The 26,513-nt window shown below is 43.1% G+C and overlaps 1 protein-coding gene across 2 annotated transcripts; it reads left to right on the top strand.

The window, feature by feature from the left end:
* Positions 1 to 3,100: 3,100 nt before the first annotated feature.
* Positions 3,101 to 26,281, top strand: LOC124131613 (galactoside alpha-(1,2)-fucosyltransferase 2-like). Of its 2 annotated transcripts, none has more exons than XM_046494992.2 (3): positions 3,101 to 3,320; positions 15,464 to 15,539; positions 23,922 to 26,281. In XM_046494992.2, exons 2-3 carry the CDS (start codon positions 15,518 to 15,520, stop codon positions 24,971 to 24,973), a joined length of 1,074 nt encoding a protein of 357 aa, XP_046350948.1. In that variant the 5' UTR covers positions 3,101 to 3,320; positions 15,464 to 15,517; the 3' UTR covers positions 24,974 to 26,281. The 2 variants fall into 2 exon arrangements, with proteins under 2 accessions (XP_046350948.1, XP_048247954.1); XM_048391997.1 differs by lacking the exon at positions 3,101 to 3,320 and adding an exon at positions 7,771 to 7,804.
* Positions 26,282 to 26,513: the final 232 nt, after the last annotated feature.

The following is a 26,513-nucleotide window of genomic DNA, read 5'->3' as shown; positions in this document are numbered from 1 at the left end:
TTCTAAAAAGTACAGGTATAAGTATTCATTTGTATTAGTAAGAATTTTTTAATTTTCTTGCGCCTGTTGTACATTACATTTACGGTCGTAGTTTGTTGACTTTGCTAACGATATTAGGCTGAGACCCCAGAAATGTTTTAAACATTTGATTGCATTTTAAGCAATTTCGTACCGTTTGGACAATATTCATACCAACAAATCTAACAGTGGCAGAGTTAAATCAGTACTTTTAAAAAATCGGGAACAGCTTCCGCGCACACGGCCACCTTTGGTTCCAGACACTAATGCCTACGTCCACTTTTGCCTACAGTTACTATTGCCTACAAAAAAATAAAGCAGTGTGGAATAATGCCTACACAATGAAAACAACATACCCATGCTAGGAATGAACTCTTCCAATATTAGATTTCCTTGAAATCATCAAATACCTGCTGGTGTATACTATAAGAACCAATGCAATGATGCAGAAATCATAAATCATTACTGTTTGTGTTGTGGCAATGTGAAATAAAAAGTGATTTCATACAATTTTCTGTCTTTTGTCGCCTATCGGCATCATTCCACTAAAGTGGACTTGTCCAGTTAGAGGTTGGGTAGCACTGATAGCGGGCTCTGATCGAAAAGAGGACAATCCGCCACGGTTGTCCGGCAACACGATATTTTCGGAGTATTTTAAAAAAAATCTCTGATTATATTTTGAAGAGGAATTTACCAAGGACTGCCCTTTTTAAAAAACGTGATATTCCGCGTTCCGCCGACATTTGACATTATAACAATGTATACCCTACAATTAAACCGACAGCTCAGAACAAACAAAATTCAACACTTTTAAGTAATGATAAAATAAAATAGTTTTCATCCTCTGTGTAATCCACTCTGTAGGCTAATCTGCTATGTGCACGAGAGCATGTTACAAATCACATCGCGGCCTCCCCGTACAAACGAATCCAAGCTCAGCACAAATCGATTTCAACACTTTCAACACAGAAGTCACTGCCAATGCAATCACCCCCAACAGCTAATCCTCTCTATGCATTTGATCATAACGTCTACTCACATACCAAGCACCGCGCCAGGAAAAGTACCAGACGCCTCAATCGCTTACCCGTCAATATCATTGCAGGGAGAGAGTATGTACTCCCGCTAACAGTGTGGAGTACTAATTAAACATTCCAGTAATGTTACATGCCACTATATCATTTTTTTGGAACTTGCTAATACTATTTTACACATACAAAACAATTATAGAACAATACATAGCAATTGTCCCCCCTTTACCAACATACACAAAGAAACACAGTGCTCAACTTAAAACACTTCATTTTGCACATTTATAATAATTATACACGAATACATAACAATTATCTCCCTTTACCAATATATACAAAGAAAACAAATTTGGATACATTATATATACAAAATTGTATATTTTTGTATATGTCATATATACAAACTTGTAAATTTTTGTATATATCATCATTCCAATCTTGTATATGCTTTGGAAATATCATTATTCCAAAGCATATACAAGCTTGTATAGATGGATTTTTTTTGCAGTGACGCCTTTGGGATGCGATGACATCCATCAACTAAGTCAGTGTGTCTGAAACGATCCTTCTTAGTCGCCTCTTACGACTAGCATAGGATGCTGAACGGTCCGGAGTAGAGACGTCTTAAAGGGGATCGTTTGTTGACTTTAGATCTGACCTTGCTGATTGGGTGTCATCGCATCGTGACGACGTGGGTCGCTGCGCATGCGTCAGTCACTTGTTTGTCTCGATTATTTACAGCCCGCTGTGGCAAAACTGGAACATTGCTGTCTGCGGCGTTGAACAACATTCACACACTGCAAATAATCGAGGATAAACCCAGGCCCACTGGTCGCCGTGTGGGTCTAACGACGCGCCATCACCATGGCCATACACTGCGGCTACCCATGTCTACATTTGAATCTGCTCGTACGGCAACCAAGTTGGGATATATCGTGCCCCAGAATCATCACGGGGAGTCAGAACTAAGAAGCCTTGTCTGTACCTTACATCTCTGCACCGGGCACGTGTTAACGCTGGTAACGAACATGTAACGTAGATTGGTACAATGTTGCTCTGCGCAACTTGGGCACGGGACCAGTCTACACGCATCACAGGTGATGCAGTGGTTTAATTCAAAATGTGTCCTCCAAACTACAGGATTTCAAAAACGGATCTGGCCCCTCCCACACCTGCTCGCGTTCAAAAATCATTGAACGCATTAAATTGTAAAAGCCTTCAGTTAAAGTTGATGAAGTTGCTTTGTTATAATGTTTCTGGACTACATATGATTCCCACCCGTGATAGTAGGTAAGAAGCGTGTAATGTATATGAATCATGGCTTATATACAAGACTGTCAAGGGGGCGGTCGGGTAGCCTAGTGGTTAAAGCGTTCCCTCGCCACGCCGAAGACCCGGGTTCGATTCCCGACATTGGTACAATGTGTGAAGCCCATTTCTGGTGTCCCCCGCCGTGATATTGCTGGAATATTGCTAAAAGCGGCGTAAAACCATACTCACTCACCCCAAGACTGTCAAGAAAAGCGAGTTGAATACTTTCGAATCCTCACCCCTGTACAGGTAGACTGGACATCATATACGGAACAGAAAAAGTTCATGAATATGTTGGGGATATATTTTGGTGGTGGACACTTGGAACACAATTTCATATACACTATCCCCAAAAGTATTCATGATGCCGAACATCTTTTGTTCAGTATGTAGTAATAATAAAGTGCAGTTAGAATCGCAGTCTTTATGCATTCCGAACACACCGCACAGTGATGAGGAAATATCTACTTTTTTATTTATTAAATATTATTGTTGTACTGCTTCCATTCCGCTAAACATGTGGAGCAACGAATCTTCATGTTTACTTGCCCTGATCGAGCATAGATTACAGAAAGCTAGAGCGACGAGTCTTCATGTTTTACTAGACATGAGAGAGCATAGATTACAGAAAGCGAACGCAACGAGTCTTCATGTCCAATAGCCCCGATCGAGCGAACAGAATAGAGGCAGCAAGATGAACGATTCTTCATATCTTCTAGCCCTGGTCGAGAATAAGCAAGGAAGAGGTAGACGACAATGATGGTGAGACGATAGGAAGCTGGGGCCGATCAGGTGATTTCTGTTATCTGTTGATCCGGTTGAGTGTGATACGGGAGAATCTTGCCGGACATGTGACCCGTCATTGTGTAAAGTCAGGGGGAGTTACAAGGGGGTCAAAGACTCTAACCGACCACGTTGTTCTGACTGAAGGAAAGAAGGGTGTATAGTGATGGCTTCCAGGTGAGATGTTTTGATCACTCGTCCCAAACACTAGCATCTCCATGCACCGGCGAAGGGCTGTTTCGGTAGCTTGACAAACGCCGCTCTGCAGCTTTATGGCAGTGGTCGGTAAATAATGGAATCTGGACTAGACAATCCAGTGACTGACATCATGTTTCAGTCGTTATGGAGAGCGGTTCTCCCGATGATACACTGCAATGTGATCAGTGTCCAGCTCTTGGTCGTTTTCATACCCTACACATCGAGTAATTAGCTCGAGGTAAATGACGCTGATCGGATAATTTATACTACTAAAAAATGTTTAGGATCACCCGATTCTTATATCATTATGTTACTATAGTCAATTTGTCATGTCATGTGGATTAAAGTAATAGTGATATACTTAGGTCACTATATGCTCTGCCCTGGATTCCCCACAGTGAAAACCTATAGGCACCTGGGTCTATATGCTCTGCCCTGGATTCCCCACAGTGAAAACCTATAGGTACCTGGGTCTATATGTTCTGCCCTGGATTCCCCACAGTGAAAACCTATAGGCACCTGGGTCTATATGCTCTGCCCTGGATTCCCCACAGTGAAAACCTATAGGCACCTGGGTCTATATGCTCTGCCCTGGATTCCCCACAGTGAAAACCTATAGGCACCTGGGTCTATATGTTCTGCCCTGGATTCCCCACAGTGAAAACCTATAGGTTCCTGGGTCTATATGCTCTGCCCTGGATTCCCCACAGTGAAAACCTATAGGCACCTGGGTCTATATGCTCTGCCCTGGATTCCCCACAGTGAAAACCTATAGGCACCTGGGTCTATATGTTCTGCCCTGGATTCCCCACAGTGAAAACCTATAGGCACCTGGGTCTATATGTTCTGCCCTGGATTCCCCACAGTGAAAACCTATAGGTACCTGGGTCTATATGTTCTGCCCTGGATTCCCCACAGTGAAAACCTATAGGCACCTGGGTCTATATGCTCTGCCCTGGATTCCCCACAGTGAAAACCTATAGGCACCTGGGTCTATATGCTCTGCCCTGGATTCCCCACAGTGAAAACCTATAGGCACCTGGGTCTATATGTTCTGCCCTGGATTCCCCACAGTGAAAACCTATAGGCACCTGGGTCTATATGCTCTGCCCTGGATTCCCCACAGTGAAAACCTATAGGCACCTGGGTCTATATACTCTGCCCTGGATTCCCCACAGTGAAAACCTATAGGTTCCTGGGTCTATATACTCTGCCCTGGATTCCCCACAGTGAAAACCTATAGGTACCTGGGTCTATATACTCTGCCCTGGATTCCCCACAGTGAAAACCTATAGGTACCTGGGTCTATATACTCTGCCCTGGATTCCCCACAGTGAAAACCTATAGGCACCTGGGTCTATATGCTCTGCCCTGGATTCCCCACAGTGAAAACCTATAGGTTCCTGGGTCTATATAGACTGCCCTGGATTCCCCACAGTGAAAACCTATAGGTACCTGGGTCTATATGTTCTGCCCTGGATTCCCCACAGTGAAAACCTATAGGTACCTGGGTCTATATGTTCTGCCCTGGATTCCCCACAGTGAAAACCTATAGGTACCTGGGTCTATATGTTCTGCCCTGGATTCCCCCCAGTGAAAACCTATAGGTACCTGGGTCTATATGTTCTGCCCTGGATTCCCCCCAGTGAAAACCTATAGGTACCTGGGTCTATATACTCTGTCCTGGATTCCCCCCAGTGAAAACCTATAGGTTCCTGGGTCTATATACTCTGCCCTGGATTCCCCACAGTGAAAACCTATAGGTACCTGGGTCTATATACTCTGTCCTGGATTCCCCCCAGTGAAAACCTATAGGTACCTGGGTCTATATGTTCTGCCCTGGATTCCCCACAGTGAAAACCTATAGGCACCTGGGTCTATATACTCTGCCCTGGATTCCCCACAGTGAAAACCTATAGGCACCTGGGTCTATATGCTCTGCCCTGGATTCCAAGTAGTTAAAAACCTTTAGGCACCTGGGTCTATATACTCTGCCCTGGATTCCCCCCAGTGAAAACCTATAGGTACCTGGGTCTATATATTCCTCCCTGGATTCCCCACAGTGAAAACCTATAGGTACCTGGGTCTATATGCTCTGCCCTGGATTCCCCCCAGTGAAAATCTATAGGTACCTGGATCTATATACTCCTCCCTGGATTCCCCACAGTGAAAACCTATAGGCACCTGGGTCTATATGCTCTGCCCTGGATTCCAAGTAGTTAAAAACCTATAGGCACCTGGGTCTATATGCTCCTCCCTGGATTCCCCCCAGTGAAAACCTATAGGCACCTGGGTCTATATACTCCTCCCTGGATTCCCCCCAGTGAAAACCTATAGGCACCTGGGTCTATATACTCTGGCCTGGATTCCCCACAGTGAAAACCTATAGGCACCTGGGTCTATATGCTCCTCCCTGGATTCCCCACAGTGAAAACCTATAGGCACCTGGGTCTATATACTCTGCCCTGGATTCCCCACAGTGAAAACCTATAGGCACCTGGGTCTATATGCTCTGCCCTGGATTCCCAGTAGTTAAAAACCTATAGGCACCTGGGTCTATATACTCCTCCCTGGATTCCCCACAGTGAAAACCTATAGGCACCTGGGTCTATGCACTCTGCCCTTGATTCAGTCACTGAAGGGATACGATGTTGTTCTTTACTGCGCATCACCTTCGAAACATTATGCATTATCGATATATAATATAGGTGAGGTTGCCTCTGGAGAATGTTGGTACGGGAGGTAAGTTGACAATTGATTAAGATATCCGAAATGAGACGCAGGCAAATTACTGGCCAATTATCCCTCCTGTGGCTTCTGGGTGTACGGTGAATCACAGTAATTCGTTCCCCGGTGTAACTTGCATAGTAATGTGGCCTTCAGTCGAACAAATCTAAGCGGATATGATACTGCAAGGGCCTGTTGCCGAAGGAGTTAAATGCATATAATGTGACTCCTTGGGGCGTACCCGACCTCTTAGGGCTGTGTTAACTGCACCATAGTTCTCAGTCCTTAATAAATAACCACCTTTCTTGTGTAACTTCCAGCTTGAGGGACACGTACAGAAGCTGGGCGTATGCTAGTATCATATGTTCCTTCCATGAAAGGACCCGTGAAGATTCCGGGGTAGAATAGGTCTTCAGCAACCCATGCTTGCCGTAAAAGGGGACTATGCTTGTCGTAAAAGGCGACTAACGGGATCGGGTGGTCAGGCTCGCTGTCTTGGTTGATGCATGTCATCGATCCCAATTGCGTGGATCGATGCTCATGATATTAATCACTGGATTGTTGGTCCAGGTTTGATTATTTACAGACCGCCATCATATAGCTGGAATATTGCTGAGTGCGGCGTTAAACAACCAACCAACCAACCAACCAACCTTTCATGAAAGATATTAATCTACAAATTGAGTTTAGTGTTTAGAAGGGGATCTTCGCAGGTCGTCGACCTGTTCACCAAAAGTATTCAGTATGGTATCCTTTGATGAATAATCCACATAACTGTTGTGGATTAAAACTTGGGGGCCATCTTATAAGCGATGTTAGTGGTTATGTTAGTCATATCATTGGAGTCATGGAGAGCGTCTCGATTCCTAGTGTGCCTGAATGACAACTCGTACTGCTACGCTAATTACCAATACCTCTATAATAAGTGGAACGGTCTCGAATGAAGCATACGGGCATTTGGTGCCGTCATCAGCTTTGCTAAAGTATTGAAACACAATACCCACTAATACACTCACTAGAAGAATCATTTAGGGGTGATGAGGTAGCCAAGTGGTGAAAGCGTAAAGAGCCGACTGCCCGAGTTTGATTCCCCAAATCGGTACAATGTGTGAAGCCCATTGCTGGAACATTGCTAAAAGCGCCGTAAATCATACTCACTCACTCGCTCGCTCGCTGAAAGTCAGTTTCATCCGCCACGGTTTTATAAACCATCTTTGATAAGCATATGTTGCAAAATATTGACACATCAGCTTATGTTTTATCAATATGTTTATCGCAATATCTTTGCACCGAGTTGCCTTGACCCATAGTGATAAAATGTCCCCTAACAAATAATACGTCAAATACGCAATATTTCCCTGAGGAGAAGCGATACTGTCATTAGTCATGTCGCAGTCATTAGGTGCGGCTCTTATCTCCTGCCACAAGATGGGAGTTGGAGTTTGGCCATTTGTTGTTCGTCCGTCAATGTAACTTCATTCAGGTAAATTTGCATGTCCAGCACTTTCGATACACTTTATTCACAACCATGTAAAACGACAAACGTGTTTTTCCCTCACTGACATTCCTCTAAAGTGAATCAATCAAATTGATACTATTATCTCAAAACTGGGTACACGCCGTTAAGGAGTAAGAATACAGAATAGGGCCCCCGCCATATAATTGACTGACTTGGCCTAGTCGAGTTATCATGAACAACCGCACCATTGTTCAGACAGGTCACAAGCATGTATTTGGTAAGTCTGAACAAACATTTCTCCCCTGTATCAAGAACGCATCACACGGGTATACACTGTAATGGCAATTTTACGTTTTCTACATTATGATCACATATAAAGGGTTTATTATTAATTGACAATTTGACAAATAAATGTATGCATTATGTCTATACAAAACCCATTAGTGTTGAGATAACTTTTACAGTCTACAATATGTTTTCAGCCAAGCAACATTTAATCTAATCTCGCCAAATTTAGCTTTCTAAAAAAGTGGATGTCGTTCAGCACGAAATTAATCTGCAACCATGCAGCGTTTCCTGGAGTCTACCATGACGGTACATTTGTACACGTTCTCATGGGGTGGGAGGACCCAGATGTCAAGTCAAGTCAAGTCACAAACGGTGATACCAGAGCATGTTTTACGGACTATTTACATTTATAATGGCACGAGTTAAAAGACAGACACATAATAATGGTATGACATACAACATTATGATTTGGTGACGGTAGCGAGAATAATCGAAATAAAATAAAATAAAAATCTTAAGAGCGTTATACACGTTTATATTTAAATACGCTTGTCCAAGTAAAATCTTTTCCCTGTAAATACATATATACTGAGTCAAATTAAACTTCACATTTTTAAAAGTAATCCCATATATGATCTACAACGGACAAATGTATTAGAGAAAGTAATTTTTAATCATTAATGTCCAAAGAAGGATTTATGGTGGTAACCATAATTTGTTCCAAGCACCTACGGTATTCGGTAATAACATCAACAGTTTAAATCATAAGTCCCAAGCACGAGAATCTGATGGCACACAAGTTCAGTGGCGTGTTTGGCCACCATGTGCGCTGACAGCTGCCACACAACGCCTCCGCATTGACCTTGTGATGCTTGTGAACACATGATTGGGAAGACGACACCATTGTTGCTGCAAAATGGTGCCAAGATCTTGCAAATTCTGTGATTGGTTCTGGAGAGTGCGCTGACTTCTGCCAAGCGCATCCCAGACGCTTTCGATGGGATTGAGGTCGGGAGACCTTGACGGCCAGTCCACGACGTTGACTCCCGCATTCTGAAGGAAATTCCTTGTCAAAGTTGCTGTGTGGGGTCTGGCATTGTCGTGTTGGAAGATCAAACCGGGTCCATGTGCTGCTATAAAAGGCAGAAGTTCTGGTGCCAGTACCTGGTCGCGGTAAGCAGAAGCGTTGAGGTTGCCACGGATGACAAGAAGCCTGGAACGTGCATTGCCACAGAAAGAACCCCACACCATGACACTTCCGCCTCAAAATCTGTCAACTTCCTGTACACAACACTGGGCGTAACGTTCATGACGGCGCCTCCACACCCTCGCCCTACCATCAGCAAATCGAAGATTAAATCGGGATTCATCACTGAAGACGACTTGATTCCAATTCCTCTGAGTCCATCGTAAGTGTCGCTGTGCCCACAATTGACGTTGACGTCTGTGTAATTGAGTCAGAATCGGCCCGCAGTATGGCCGTCGTGCTTGAAGGTGAGCAGTTATCAGACGGTTTCGAACAGTTTGCGCACTCAGTCTACCCCTAAACAGTTCATTTCTGGTTGATGTAGCCGTCAAAAATCGGTTACGGAGCTGACGTAAGACAATCTGACGATCCTCTGCATGTGACGTCACACGTGGTCGACCTGGCCGAGGGCGATCAGCGGTGGTACCCGTTTGCTGTAGACGCGTCTGTAAATCATAAACAGTCCGTCGACTACAACCCATCGTCCTTGCGACTTCAGCTACGGACGTTCCCGTCTGCAACATGCCGATGGCACGTTCACGTTGCACATTTGAAAGGCGTGGCATGACAAATGGCCGTAAAGACTTTTGTTTTCTTGTGTTTTTCTTTTTTTGTTACTGACTGCTAACAAGTATGGCTGAAAACACGTTCGGTATTATGGCAACGTGACCAGTTGCACGTGAAAAACCACTTTTGCCACTATCTGAAGACAATACGTGGCCATTACTGTTTAAATACACAATAAGGGCCCACAATGATAACTGGTCAAAATGTTAATATTTTTGGATTGTGAAGTTTTTAATTTGGTTCAGTATATCTATCAGAGCTAAAATAAGGACAGTCTGCAATAGGTGGAGTGTCGCACAGACAGCGTGTTCTGTCCTCACGGGACAGAGACCATCTTCCATCTGCCTGTTTCTATCGGTAAATTAAGTTCTGTATGTAAGTATAGGCATTGACATGTTGTTATGGAGTCATCATTATGCCAAAGAAGGGGAATCCTTAAATAATGAATACAGTAATCCCTTGGAACTAGAGGCGGTATTATTTCTCCATGATTGTATGAATTAATTTCGTAGTACAGATTCTACTTGGCATATTAACCAATGCCGCTAGACACCAAGAATGTTTGTTTTATTTATACAATTATCATGTTAAGAAACCTCAAGATCATACAAGAGATTTTATTTAATCCAGTTTCAGTTGATATCTTATGCCAACAACGAATTATTAATTTTGAAATTTGGATTCTGATGACTTCTTTTCCCAGTTCTAAGACGCCCCCATTAGAGGCTGCGCCCATGCCATAACCCTCAGCTCTTCGGTCCAGAGCTGAGGTTGACACTAATTATGAACCTTGCTTTGTCAGCACTATACCCTGAAACTGGACTATTTAAGAACTAAACAAACGGGTTGAATACATGACACTTTGTTTATGTATAACAACTTCTTTTATTCTTTGTACGACGTTTTGTACGACGTTTTGTACGACGTTTCAGAGCTACTCCCTGCTCCTTCAATCAAGTTCAATCAGGTGAATTGTACTCATGTTCTCCCAATTTCTATGCCTATCAAAGTTCTTAAACGAGTGGATGTTGTTTATCGTGCAATAAAACAGGAGTGCTGCTGTGCGGCGTCAGGCAACTACTTACGTTTTTATGTAAATTGTGTGAGTGGTGGGTGCTTCCGACAGGGCAGGAGATGCTCACCCTTTTCGAGAACACCTGGAGTCATCACTGATTTTCTCTGGTTCATTCACATAATTTTCACCTATATTTTGCTGTTTCGGTGGATAATCTGGACTGGTTATTCTCTAGCATTGACATTTTATGTTTAAGTGTGAGGTCGTGGCATATCTCTTGACTGGTTAGAATTGGTTCCCATTTGCAACACTGGGTCATGCTCGTTTAAGAGGCGAATAAAATGAATGGTCAGGTTCTGTGATGGCATGGGATGCCGCTTCTATCAACCACTGTTAATTTCTGGTGCAGGCTCGATATGGTATGGAAGCATGGTTGACTGCGGCGTTAAAAATCATCATCTCGCTTAGTTATCTCACTTAACCGGGAGAATAACACTCGTTCATGGGCAATGCCATGATTGTGGTTTCAGCGCTCGGTTTTGTGGAACGGATCCTGTGTTGTAGTGGTGGTATTGGCTGGGCCGATGCGACTCGTAAACGAGTGCGCCAGATACGTGTTATCTGCTGGACCTATGGACCCGTACCGATAAAGCCACAGTGAACAGGACACATTTCCTGCCTCGGCTGATTAGAGACCATCAGCCAGATGATACAATCTGCTTCATCTAACAGTGCAGGTTGAGGGTTCGACAGTGTGCGTGTCCCACTCCGGCTATGTACACATTCAACATGGAACACTGATACGGATGCTGATAGTTTGAACTCCGGATTAATTCGCGAGGTCACAATGCGTGTATACATATATGAAGCATTATGAATAATGCCCACACCACCATCAGCAGCATTCAAAGTCCACTCTCGTCCAGTCAGATTCAACTTCTTCATGCATAGTCAGCGTTTCATAGTTTATTACTCGTTTCGGGGCGGTCGGGTAGCTTAGTGGTTAAGGCGTTCGCTCGTCACGCCGAAGACCCGCGTCGATTTCCGACATGGGTACTATATGTGAAGCCCATTTCTGGTGTCCCCCGCCGTGATATTGCTGGAATATTGCTAAAAGCGGCGTAAAACCATACTCACTCACTATTACTCGGTTCATGGACCCGACGAAACAAAATTACATCAAAGTAGAAAAATAGATCCGTCCTTTTTTTCTCTCGCGCCAACTAGGCTAACTATTTCAATCAATCAATCAAGTTTATTTCGTAATTCAGGCCACATGGCCCATAGTACAGTTGTAAAATAAATAATAATTTAGGTCACATGTCCAGAGTGTTACATCTCTGTCGAATAATTTACATAAATATAAAGCTGTCAAGCGTAGTACAATAATATCACATGATTTAAATAAATTTGCAAACGTAATATTACCTTTATAATCTTTCTGTAATGAGGTAAAAAAAAGTATTTCTCAAGTGAATGTATTTCTTTAAAAAAGTAGACCACTCTAAACTCTGGTACCATGATTGGAAATATACAAAATAAACATGTTCTAATCATCAACATTTGGAATAACCATACATACGCTAAACCGCTATTAAATAACACTTGTCTCACATACGATGCCCAATTGACTTTTCCATTCTCATCTAATACTTTAAGCATGACATAACTTTGGAAGGGGTGTCGACTGGCATTCATTCGGATAAGCTTAATCCAGTACTTAATTACCCTTATTTGCGTATTTATAAATATACAATAACGTCCAGTTTCACCCAGAATAGCGTTTAAAATAGCATGTTTGAATCTTTTCGATTGTTTCAAAATATTTAATTCCCCATATTTCCGAACCACACATCAATATTGGAGCGATTTTACTGTCACAAATATTACAAGCAGTCGAGAAATCTATACATCTGTTATTGCAGTCCAACAAAGGAAAAACTGGCCCTATTGCAAGGCAAGAGTTTCACATGCTTCAGTCCATATTAACCGTCAGGAGAACATAATTCCAAGATATTTATAGTACGCTACCGTCTTTATCTTCACATTAACCAGTGTCCATGCTTTATACTTACCTATTATCCCCACAGTTCTAAATACAATAACATTTGATTTATCAAGATTTACACAAAATTCCTATTTCAAACTATATGTATTTCAAACATCTAGGTGTCTCTGCAAGCCCCGAACAGTATACGAGAAAAGTACAACGTCAGATCTTCAATATTTTGGGTAACAAATATACATAAAAAATATATATAAAAAAAATTATCATTGAAAGTATGAAAAAAATACTTTTTCTTGTATTTCAATTAAACTTTTAACTGAATTAAGAACGTAGCCTAACAATTATCTTTTCCATTTGTATACAGCGAGACAACGTTGCCTGACACAAATGTTGTCATTCAGCTCCAATGATAAACTATATTTATTATATCATGTATAGTGTTGTATAGGTCACCCTGATTGCAACCTCGGCCAAGGAGGGAAAAGTCTGATGTGTGTCCCGGTTAAACCACTGTGCTAACACTTTTAAAATCCAATCCGATAAATATGCAAATGAGGTGACCAAGCAGGAACTACTTTCAGCGGGCTCAGCGCAAGGATGTGGTGTTTACTTCCTCAAAACATTGCATAACGTTCCATAAATCATTAAATAGCGATTTCCCGAGGTGTAAATAAAGTGACAAACCCCTTTCCATATCCAATAGAAATCTCTGCATAAAGAAGAGTCGATTGTACGATTCCGACTATATCATGAGCATGTGTATAAGAATCACAATCAAATAGTAATGGTACCAGGTGTTCGCGAAAAGGTGATCGTATCCTGCCCCACAGGTGGCACCCGTCACAAACACATACAAAGGCAAGTCAATTGTTCACCTAAAAAAACACGGGAACAAATGGTAAGTAAACAAACATGGCTGAAAATAATTTGGCATTTTAACTGAGGCGGTTCACTCACGTTCTATATTCATACGCGTTGTTTGTGTGTGTGATTTATATCTGGAAGTCACGATTTGATAAATAACCCTTACAAGACTTCCTTGGCGGAGGTTACGAGGGCTTTTCTGTTCTGTTAGTAAAAACTAGTTTCCATTTAATAGGAAGAGGAAAGAAGAACAGAGGAAATTGGGTTTAACGATAGGATCCAAGATTATTGTGTGTGTGTGTGTGTGTGTGTGTGTGTGTGTGTGTGTGTGTGCGTGCGAGCGTGCGTGCGTGCGTGTGTGTGTGTGTGTGTGCGTGCGTGCGTGTATGTGTGTGTGTGTGTGTATGTGTGGCTGCTTGTACTAGTCCGGACTGATGCCGAATTATAGTGCTAGCTCCCTGAGATACCAGGGGCGGTCGGGTAGCCTAGTGGTTAAAGCGTTCGCTCGTCACGCCGAAGACCTGGGTTCGATTCCCGACATGGGTACAATGTGTGAAACCCATTTCTGGTGTCCCCCGCCGTGATATTGCTGGAATATTGCTAAAAGCGGCATAAAACCATACATACTCACTCACTCACTCACTGAGATATCATGCCGCAGTTTAACATTGATACCCCACTCAGGCACAGTATTAAAGAAGTTGTTATCCATAAATTGTGTCTACCTTGTCATCCGTCAATTTCTAAGTAATGCCTATCAAACAGTTTATCCGTCGTCTACATGGAGACGTGGCAATCAACACCACTCTTGCTTGACAACGGTATAAGGATCTATACCGAAACGTCGCGTTTTACAGTATTAAAGAAGCTGTTATCCATAAATTGTGTCTACCTTGTTAACCCATCTGCCTATTTTGTGTAGAAATTAATTTATTGTAATAATTCTGTGTGCTTATATTAAAGATACGCGTTTTATTGTCAATTGTTGCTTCTTGAGTGAATTCAAACCATCTGGATAAGTGTTCACTTGGTTCAGAGTTTCGAGGTTTAATTTTGAAGTAGTTTAGATTTCAACTGTTAGTTTCCTGAAACAGTTTATACACAGATTTACAGATTTACTGTCGCCTGTGTCGCAAAGACGCGGTTCGAATAGGTTAAACACATTTCCAGTGTTTTCGTGTTATTTCCAAGTTGCGTCTATCCATTTCCCCGGGATGTGCTCTTTAAGTCCAAAGTATAACAGAAAAGTCCCTTTCGGTTTATATTCTCTTCTTATCTCTACAAATGTTTTGAAATTACCGTTTGGTTTAAAGGGTCTCTCATTGTTTGAATACCTTGTTTATACCAGCTTACAAAAATACTCTATATCTTTCAATGATATCTACCTTTTAAAATTAAAATCACATATTTCCTGAATGTTGAAAATGTTATACCTAAATTCGTTAAAGATTATTTTGACCAGCATAGTTTTGGAAAAAAAGGTATTCGTTGGAACCTTTCATTAATCCTTTCCATATCGCTTTGGTCTATTCACAATTTATCTTTTAACCTGAGCAAGTAGCAAATTGCTTTAATATGGTTCAGACAAACTCTTTTCCGAGCCATCATGTGTATACGTTTTATCATGAGCATAAAAAAGTCTGATATGCTAACACTTTTATCAGCAAGTATTTAATCATTTTTATTGGAGAAGGCTCGAAATTAAATGCTTCGAGAGCGTTATCAATAAATTCCCTTTCGACAGGGAAATAATTATTTTTCACCTTATCAGGTTTTCCTTTCCAAACAAATCTGAAACATGGTTTATAGGTTACTATAGTGAATCGTAATTGGGTGTTCTCAGCCAGTTCAAACTGAAATTTTGGGAGTTAAGGTTTGCAGCGTGTTGCGACTGTTTTCAGCCTAGTAACGTTTTGATAACGTTTTTATTTTTTTATTACCGTTGCAGGAGTCCACGTTAAACAGGATTCTATACACTTGGAAGATCACGGGCTTACCTCCAATGGCAGTAATTTCAAATAAAGGTAGGTTCTTAGACGGATAGCCATATATATATATATATATATATATATGTGTCATTCATAACAACGGAGTTCGAAACGTATTTTAAATATCACTTCAGTGTTATGTCCAGATACGAGGGCAGGTCGAAAAGTTCCATGGACAACAAGCAAAACCAACAATTGTGAAAGAGTTTTTAACTTTATTTTTCAACATCATCACCCTGCTTTTCAATACACTTCTCATATCGATAGTGAAGCTTTTCAATTCCAGTCAGGAAGAAGTTTTCTGAAGCCATCCTGAAATAAACCCTTTCACGGCAGCTTTGAGGTCATCGTTGTCGTCTTAGCGCTTTCCACGAAGGTGTTCATTTAGTTTCGGAAACAGGTGGAAATCACCTGGTGCCAGGTCTGGCGAGTATGGAGGGTTAGGAAGCTCTTCGAGCCCACATTGTCGCACAGCAGCCTTTGCAAGTCGAAATCAGAATTAAGAAACTTTGACACCCAACGAGCAGATATCTTATTCATCTGTAAATGTTCATGAATAATAGTTTCAATGGATCCATGGCTTAGACCTGTGTCTTCCTCAAGTTTACCAATGGTAATACGTCTATCTGACAGTATACGTTTTTCTATCTCCTTGATCGAATCTTCATTGATGGAAGTTGAGGGACGTCCAGACCTAGGGTCATCATCAAGGCTCGTTCTCCCAGCCGTAACCTGCCCAATGTTTATCAGTGGAATAGCTGGGGCATATACCCATATACTTGTGACATGCGGTCATGACTTTCTGGCGGGGGGGGGGGGGGGGGGGGGGGGGTTACTTTTCTCTAAAGTAAAAAACTTGATGACTGTTCGGTACTCGTTCTTTTCCATTTCTGTGTCCATTTGGACCGCTATCACGTTCAACTTGCTGTCACTAATATTCAAACGGCTTCAGCAGACCAAATACACTTGCAATGAACTACTCAAACAATGTACAACATTGACTAGTTAACTTTATTATGGCCCATAGTTGAAAGTTAGTCCGACTTAGAACTTTTGGACCAGCCCGTATATAAGTGCTGGTACTTTTCTTTTTGCACTGATGGCCAAGCTCTGATTATGGTGGTGAGGTGAAATGGAGTTGAACGTCGCGTCCAAGATTATTGCACTTATATAGCGACGTGCATGTACGTGTATGTGTTTGTGTGGCTGCTTGTACTAGCCCGGACTGATGCCGATTTATAGTGCTAGCTCACTGAGATACAATGACCCAGTTTAACATGGATACCCCACTCAGACGCAGTATACTGACTCGGAGCCGACCAGTCCGTGTTTTATCCCCTTAATGCCGAGCGCCAGACAGGGTAACAACAAGTACCATCTTTTAACGTCTTTTGTTATGACGCGGCCGGGGATCGAACCCCGGACCTTCCGCTCTCCGGGCGGACGCTCTACCACTAGACCACGGAGGCGGTCAGCTCTGATTATGAAATAGGTTTGTCAGAACCACATCCGCGCTGATGTTATAACTGAAGTGCTGACTTGCCACCTGTGTCCCGGTAATTTAATTACGTTTTTGCATGTGTATCTTTCTGCATTGAGAACTGACGACACCTCCACAAGTTTGAACAGTGAGGGAATTTTTACTCAAAGAAAAAAATGTCAGCTTTCTAATGCAACTCGGTTTTTTTGTACTTTTGCCAACTCGTTTTGGAAGTTTCAATTTTAATAATTTGATAATTTGATATATATAAAGGTTCGAATCACAGATCTTCACTGAATGATTTAGCTAATTGTATGTCATCGTTCTCATATGATTTGTGACCGCGTTCGTGGTCAAGTGGGCAGAAGGTTTGCCCTGAGAAACAGAAACGTGTATCCGTGGATACACGTGGGAGACTTAGTTAATTGTGTATGCGTGTGTGTGTGTCTATATATGTATTTTAACCGCAAAAGAAACGTCACCCCAAGTAACATTGCATGTAAAGTTGTCAAATTTTTTCAAAGTTTCTAAAATTTGAAATTACCTTGTACGGAAAAATGAAATTTGATGATAAAAAACCCAAAGCAGATGACAATAAAACCGATCTCCCAAACGCATCACGGCAACGGCCATGGTAACCCGATGCACGTGAGTTCCGTGCAAATTGAAATGCACATTTCTTGCCCTATAAAAATCCACCCAGATCTGATAACATTCATTCGTTATTGAATTGCTACCACATGCCAAGATTGAAAAGAAAATAGCGACACCAAGCTGTCGAGTTATTTATCGCTGATCTATAACTCGCTACCTGTTTCACCTGTTCGGGAAATGAAGACGACGCAAATAATCATAATGTGCGAAAACAACATGTTCCTCATGGTTTATACAACAAAAACAACATAAAGGTCACTTGATATACTGGTGATAAGATCGTTCGCTCATCACGCCAAAAGCCTGGGTTCGATTCACCACAGGGGCACAATTTTTTTAAGCCCATTTCTAGTGTCCCCGCTTTAACATTGCTTGAATATTACAAAAAGCAGAGTAAAATCCAACTCACTCACTCATTTGACATACTCGGTAATGTGGGCAGTGTGGGTCACCAACTCACTCACTCACTTGACATACTGGGTGGTATGTGTAGTGTGGGTCACTAACTCACTCACTCACTTGACATACTGGGTGATGTGTGTAGTGTGTGTCACAAACTCACTCACTCGACATACTCGGTGATGTCTGTAGTGTGGGTCACAAACTCACTCACTCACTTGACATACTGGGTGATGTGTGTATTGTGGGTCACCAACTCACTCACTCCTTGACATACTGGGTGTTGTGTGTAGTGTGGGTCACAAACTCACTCACTCGACATACTCGGTGATGTCTGTAGTGTGGGTCACGAACTCACTCACTCACTTGACATACTGGGTGATGTCTGTAGTGTGGGTCACGAACTCACTCACTCCTTGACATACTTGGTGATGTGTGTAGTGTGGGTCACCACCTCACTCACTCACTTGACATACTGGGTGGTTATGTAGTGTGGGTCACTAACTCACTCACTCACTTGACATACTGGGTGATGTGTGTAGTGTGTGTCACAAACTCACTCACTTGACATACTCGGTGATGTGTGTAGTGTGGGTCACCAACTCACTCACTCCTTGACATACTGGGTGTTGTGTGTAGTGTGGGTCACCAGCCAACTCACTCCTTGACATACTTGGTGATGTGTGTATGGTGGGTCACCATCTCACTCACTCCTTGACATACTGGGTGTTGTGTGTAGTGTGGGTCACCAACTCACTCACTCCTTGACATACTTGGTGATGTGTGTAGTGTGTGTCACAAACTCACTCACTTGACATACTGGGTGATGTGTGTAGTGTGGGTCACCAACTCATTCACTCACTTGACATACTGGGTGATGTGTGTAGTGTGGCTCACAAACTCACTCACTCACTTGACATACTGGGTGATGTGTGTAGTGCTGGCCACCAACTCATTCACTCACTTGACATACTCGGTGATGTGTGTAGTGTGGGTCACAAACTCACTCACTCACTTGACATACTGGGTGATGTGTGTAGTGTGTGTCACAAACTCACTCACTCGACATACTCGGTGATGTCTGTAGTGTGGGTCACGAACTCACTCACTCACTTGACATACTGGGTGATGTCTGTAGTGTGGGTCACGAACTCACTCACTCCTTGACATACTGGGTGTTGTGTGTAGTGTGGGTCACCAGCTAACTCACTCCTTAGCATACTTGGTGATGTGTGTAGTGTGGGTCACGAACTCACTAACTCACTTGACATACTGGGTGATGTCTGTAGTGTGGGTCACGAACTCACTCACTCCTTGACATACTGGGTGTTGTGTGTAGTGTGGGTCACCAGCTAACTCACTCCTTGACATACTGGGTGATGTGTGTAGTGTACGTCACCAACTCACTCACTCACTTGACATACTGGGTGATGTGTACATAGTGCTGGTCACAAACTCATTCACTCACTTGACATGCTGGGTGATGTGTGTAGTGTGGTTCACCAACTCATTCACTCACTTGACATACTGGGTGGTATGTGTAGTGTGGGTCACTAACTCACTCACTCACTTGACATACTGGGTGATGCGTGTAGTGTGTGTCACAAACTCACTCACTTGACATACTCGGTGATGTGTGTAGTGTGGGTCACCAACTCACTCACTCCTTGACATACTGGGTGTTGTGTGTAGTGTGGGTCACCAGCCAACTCACTCCTTGACATACTTGGTGATGTGTGTATCGTGGGTCACCACCTCACTCACTCCTTGACATACTGGGTGTTGTGTGTAGTGTGGGTCACCAACTCACTCACTCCTTGACATACTGGGTGATGTGTGTAGTGTGTGTCACAAACTCACTCACTTGACATACTGGGTGATGTGTGTAGTGTGGGTCACCAACTCATTCACTCACTTGACATACTGGGTGATGTGTGTAGTGTGGGTCACAAACTCACTCACTCACTTGACATACTGGGTGATGTGTGTAGTGCTGGCCACCAACTCATTCACTCACTTGACATACTGGGTGATGTGTGTAGTGTGGGTCACAAACTCACTCACTCACTTGACATACTGGGTGATTTGTGTAGTGTGGGACACAGACTCACTCACTCACTTGACATACTGGGTGATGTGTGTAGTGTGGGTCACCAGCTAACTCACTCCTTGACATACTGGGTGATGTGTGTAGTGTGGGTCACAAACTCACTCACTCACTTGACATACTGGCTGATGTGTGTAGTGTGGGTCACCAGCTAACTCACTCCTTGACATACTTGGTGATGTGTGTAGTGTGGGTCACCAACTAACTCCCTCACTTGACATACTGGGTGTTGTGTGTAGTGTGGGTCACCAACTAACTCACTCACTTGACAAACTGGGTGTTGTGTGTAGTGTGGGTCACCAACTAACTCCCTCACTTGACAAACTGGGTGTTGTGTGTAGTGTGGGTCACAAACTAACTCCCTCACTTGACATACTGGGTGTTGTGTGTAGTGTGGGTCACCAGCTAACTCCCTCACTTGACAAACTGGGTGTTGTGTGTAGTGTGGGTCACCAACTAACTCCCTCACTTGACATACTTGGTGATGTGTGTAGTGTGGGTCACCAGCTAACTCACTCCTTGACATACTGGGTGATGTGTGTAGTGTACGTCACCAACTCACTCACTCACTTGACATACTGGGTGATGTGTACATAGTGCTGGTCACCAACTCATTCACTCACTTGACATGCTGGGTGATGTGTGTAGTGTGGTTCACCAACTCATTCACTCACTTGACATACTGGGTGATGTGTGTAGTGTGGGTCACCAACTCATTCACTCACTTGACATACTGGGTGATGTGTAGTGTGGGTCACAAACTCACTCACTCACTTGACATACTGGGTGATGTGTGTAGTGCTGGTCACCAACTCACTCACTCACTTGACATACTGGGTGATTTGTGTAGTGTGGGACACAAACTCACTCACTCACTTTACATACTGGGTGATGTGTGTAGTGTGGGTCACCAGCTAACTCACTCCTTGACATACTGGGTGATGTGTGTAGTGTGGGTCACCAACTCACTCACTCACTTGACATACTGTGTGATGTGTGTAGTGTGGGTCACCAACTCAATCAATCCTTGACATACTGGGTGATGTGTGTGGTGTGGGTCACAAACTCAATCAATCCTTGACATACTGGGTGATGTGTGTAGTGTGGGTCACCAACTCAATCAATCCTTGACATACTGGGTGATGTGTGTGGTGTGGGTCACAAACTCAATCAATCCTTGACGTACTGGGTGATGTGTGTAGTGTAGGTCACAAACTCAATCAATCCTTGACATAATGGGTGATGTGTGTAGTGTGGGTCACAAACTCACTCACTTGACATACTCGGTGATGTGTGTAGTGTGGGTCACCAACTCATTCACTCACTTGACATACTCGGTGATGTGTGTAGTGTGGGTCACAAACTCACTCACTCACTTCACATACTGGGTAATGTGTGTAGTGTGGGTCACAAACTCACTCACTCACTTGACATACTGGGTGATGTGTGTAGTGTGGGTCGCCAACTCACTCGCTCACTTGACATACTGGGTGATGTGTGTAGTGTGGGTCACCACCTCACTCACTTGACATACTCGGTGATGTGTGTAGTGTGGGTCACCAACTCACTCACTCAATTGACATACTTGGTGATGTGTGTAGTGTGGGTCACTAACTCACTCACTCACTTGACATACTTGGTGATGCGTGCAGTGTGGGTCACTAACTCACTCACTCACTTGACATACTCGGTGTTGTGTGTAGTGTGGGTCACCAGCTAACTCACTCACTTGACATGCTGGGTGATGTGTGTAGTGTGGGTAACCACCTCACTCACTCACTTGACATACTGGGTGATGTGCACATAGTGTTGGTCACCAACTCATTCACTCACTTGACATACTGGGTGATGTGTGTAGTGTGGGTCACTAACTCACTCACTCACTTGACATACTTGGTGATGCGTGCAGTGTGGGTCACTAACTCACTCACTCCTTGACATACTCGGTGTTGTGTGTAGTGTGGGTCACCAGCTAACTCACTCACTTGACATGCTGGGTGATGTGTGTAGTGTGGGTAACCACCTCACTCACTCACTTGACATACTGGGTGATGTGCACATAGTGTTGGTCACCAACTCATTCACTCACTTGACATACTGGGTGATGTGTGTAGTGTGGGTCACTAACTCACTCACTCACTTGACATACTTGGTGATGCGTGCAGTGTGGGTCACTAACTCACTCACTCCTTGACATACTCGGTGTTGTGTGTAGTGTGGGTCACCAGCTAACTCACTCACTTGACATGCTGGGTGATGTGTGTAGTGTGGGTCACCACCTCACTCACTCCTTGACATACTCGGTGTTGTGTGTAGTGTGGGTCACCAGCTAACTCACTCACTTGACATGCTGGGTGATGTGTGTAGTGTGGGTAACCACCTCACTCACTCACTTGACATACTGGGTGATGTGCACATAGTGTTGGTCACCAACTCATTCACTCACTTGACATACTGGGTGATGTGTGTAGTGTGGTTCACCAACTCACTCACTCACTTGACATACTGGGTGATGTGTGTAGTGTGGGTCACAAACTCACTCACTCCTTGACATACTGGGTGATGTGTGTAGTGTGGGTCACAAACTCACTCACTCACTTGACATACTGGGTGATGTGTGAAGTGTGGGTCAATAATCCACTCACTCACTTGACATACTGGGTGATGTGTGGTGTGGGTCACAAACTCACTCACTCACTTGACATACTGGGTGTTGTGTGTAGTGTGGGTCACAAACTCACTCACTTGACATACTTGGTGATGTGTGTAGTGCGGGTTACAAACTCACTCACTCACTTGACATACTGGGTGATGTGTGTAGTGTGGGTCACAAACTCACTCACTTGACATACTGGGTGATGTGTGTAGTGTGGGTTACAAACTCACTCACTCACTTGACATACTGGGTGATGTGTGTAGTGTGGGTCACAAACTCACTCACTTGACATACTTGGTGATGTGTGGTGTGGGTCACAAACTCACTCACTCACTTGACATACTGGGTGTTGTGTGTAGTGTGGGTCACAAACTCACTCACTTGACATACTTGGTGATGTGTGTAGTGTGGGTTACAAACTCACTCACTCACTTGACATACTGGGTGATGTGTGTAGTGTGGGTTACAAACTCACTCACTCCTTGACATACTGGGTGATGTGTGTAGTGTTGGTCACAAACTCACTCACTCCTTGACATACTGGGTGATGTGTGTAGTGTGGGTCACAAACTCACTCACTCACTTGACATACTGCGTGATGTGTGTAGTGTGGGTTACAAACTCACTCACTCACTTGACATACTTGGTGATGTGTGTAGTGTGGGTTACCATTTCACTCACTCACTTGACATACTGGGTGATGTGTGTAGTGTGGGTCACAAACTCACTCACTCACTTCACATACTGGGTGATGTGTGTAGTGTGGGTCACAAACTCACTCACTCACTTGACATACTGGGCGATGTGTGTAGTGTGGGTCACCAACTCACTCACTGACTTGACATACTGGGTGTCGTGTGCAGTGTGGGTCACGAACTCACTCACTCACTTGACATACTGGATGTGTGTAGCGTTTGGCGCCTTTTAGAGAAAGAATCTTTTTTAAAGCGCTAACGGAAAGAATATACTGTCTCTAACCAAAAATGCCAGACCCTCCCTGTTATATGATATTAATGATGTTCCATTGTTTCTCCAGAAAAAAATACGTTCATTTTCTATAACTGTGTGAAATATAGACTGCAAAACTCTCCCACCCGCTGATCTGTTCTATTTTGTTCACAGGTTTGAAGTTCTTCCTGTTGGTATGCCTGCTGCTTGTGTGCCTGTTCATGTGGCAGTTCGCGCGGGGGGTGGACCATTCTATTTTTATCAGGGAGGGGCGTTACACCGAACACCGTGACGTCATCAGAGAACACATTGTTCAAGACGTGGAAATTGACAGGCGGAGTATTGTCCTTGCTGCGAGAGAGCTACTCAAGGGGAGGGAAACGGAAGAGCAGCCACAACGTCACGTGATCTGTCCCAACTTCAATGGCGGACTGGGTAATATGCTCTTCCAGTATGCCTCTGCCTACGGAATATCAAGAAGGGTCGGCCTGGACATCCTGGTCAAGGCGGACGCAGAGGTATTCCAAGTGTTTGACGTCTGGGCCAAGGTTTCCAGCGAGAAGACTGTTTGTCCAAAAGCCAAGATAATCAAGGAGAAACACAGTGGTGTTTACGAACACAGCCTTATGTCCATTCGGAATAACGCGGACTACGTAGCCAAAGGCTATCTTCAGTCCTGGAAGTATTTTGAACCTTTCAAGGTTGAAATACGTAAACAGTTGCGATTTAGAGGCGACATTGAGAGAAAGGCCTTCGACATTCTTGACTCATCATTAAGTGAAAAATATGGCAAGAGGAACTATTCCTCCCGGACTCTGGTGGGCGTCCATGTTCGTCGAGGGAATCTTATGAACAAGCATGAACGAGAATATGGTTACAAAGTTGCTACTCCAGGCTATATCAAGAAAGCTTTAGCATTTTTTACAGATAAATATAGACACGTTACCTTTGTTGTTTGCTCCAATGATATGAAATGGAGTCGGAACTACGTTAACGTTACTGACGTAATATATGTTGAAGGTAACCCGAGAGAAGTGGATCTCGCGTTACTCTCGTCTTTGAATCATACCATTTTGACAGTTGGTACATTTGGATGGTGGAGCGCCTGGATGGCGAATGGGACAACGTTATTTTTTAAAGACTACGCCAAAAATGGGACACGATTTGCGAAAGAATTTTCACCGGACCACAGTGATTATCTATACCCAGGTTGGATAGGAATGTGACTGCTAACATCTTTCAAATTTAGAAACATTGCCTTTGGTGTCTTTTTTACGTCGTGCACAACTCAGTAACTAAGATACGCTGAAACTGTGGTTGTTTACGGGAATAGCATTTACAAGGGGACCGCCCACTTGACTCGCTCGGCAGAAAACTAGTGTTTCCTATTTTTACGAAGTGATTTCCACGCAAGGTAAACCCAGAAATCGCTTTGAACAAAACTAAATTGTGAAATAAGATGAATAATTAGCAAATGGTATTGAAACACGTAGTTTAAAGTTTAAAATCACAACGGGAAATACAATGTGTCAAAAATGTGATAGAAGCAATAATTAACAGGCCCTACAATGCACTCACGAATGTTCAGAATTTTCATTGTCATATGTCTTGAAAGATGCTCGTGGCGGGCAGGAACTCAGTGTTTTCAGAAACGTATCTCATCCGCACTAGCCAAGTAAATAAGATCCAAGTCAGGTGGTTCCAGGGCCTCGAAACTCTCTCGTGTAGCTCTTATATAGGTAATGCCAACCTTCTAGAAAATGACAAATCGTCTCGAATGCTCAAGCTGGCATGTGTTTGTCAACAACCATGGGAGGTAACTCTAAATCGCAGTTCCTGTTACAATCTACAAAATCCTGAAGTTGAATATTAGTATTAGATTTCCGACAAGCCCTAAAAAATTGAAACTGTTTTATCAAAAATCTATTTCAATAAGTTGGCACCATCTGTGGGATGTGGCACTACCGGTTGACATATGTATACTCAGACCATCTGTAAAAGTCACCGTCGTAAAAGACGTGATGACGTGATTATGACACGTCTCCGACTTTGAAACTGTTGGCTAAATGCCTACCTGAGTACCATTCATTAGGCGATCTCTTCTTAATGTGGCCATTGCAATATGGAAACGCCTGAAAATGTGGAACACTACCTAATTAAATACTCTGGGCATAATAACATAAGACATAAAATCTCAGACGTGCTTGAAGTTGAGGTCACATTTCTTTTAGCTACAGTTTCGGGCCCCAATAACATGTATAGCTCCGTGCATCGGGCAGTTTTAGATTTTGTCTCTTCATCTGGAAAATATGATGTAATTTCTCAGATGACTTTAAATCGTATTAATATTTTATCATGTTGATCTACTGCTTCCTTATCGAACGAGTATTTCATGATTCAGAAATGAAAGTGTCTGCGTAAGGTTTTAATCAATATCATGAAGCAGGGGTTATTCTTCTCTTTTTTTCTTTTTCGCATTATTAATTTTCATGTGTAATGTATACGTGTATCCAAATGAATGATACTTTTGCTGACATCGCCTTTATTTTATCAATTCTATAAAAAATAGCAATTCCGTTTTGTTTTTGCAACATAATACGTTGTGATTCTTATTGAGTTAAATCAATGTGTTAGGCGCTAATAGGCCTTATGTAGGCCCACGTCGCCCTTAAACTACAACCCCAACAGAACCACCTCCTGTCACAGTCTGGCCAATACAGCACTTGATATTTTACGGGCGTTCCAGTCATTCGCTGCCACTGCAAA

This window comes from Haliotis rufescens, unplaced genomic scaffold (assembly GCF_023055435.1).
Source record: "Haliotis rufescens isolate VD_foot unplaced genomic scaffold, xgHalRufe1.0.p SCAF_104, whole genome shotgun sequence".
Classification (NCBI taxonomy): domain Eukaryota; kingdom Metazoa; phylum Mollusca; class Gastropoda; order Lepetellida; family Haliotidae; genus Haliotis; species Haliotis rufescens.
The sequence above is the reverse complement of the archived record's forward strand: the minus strand, read 5'-3'. Positions and strand labels throughout refer to the sequence as shown.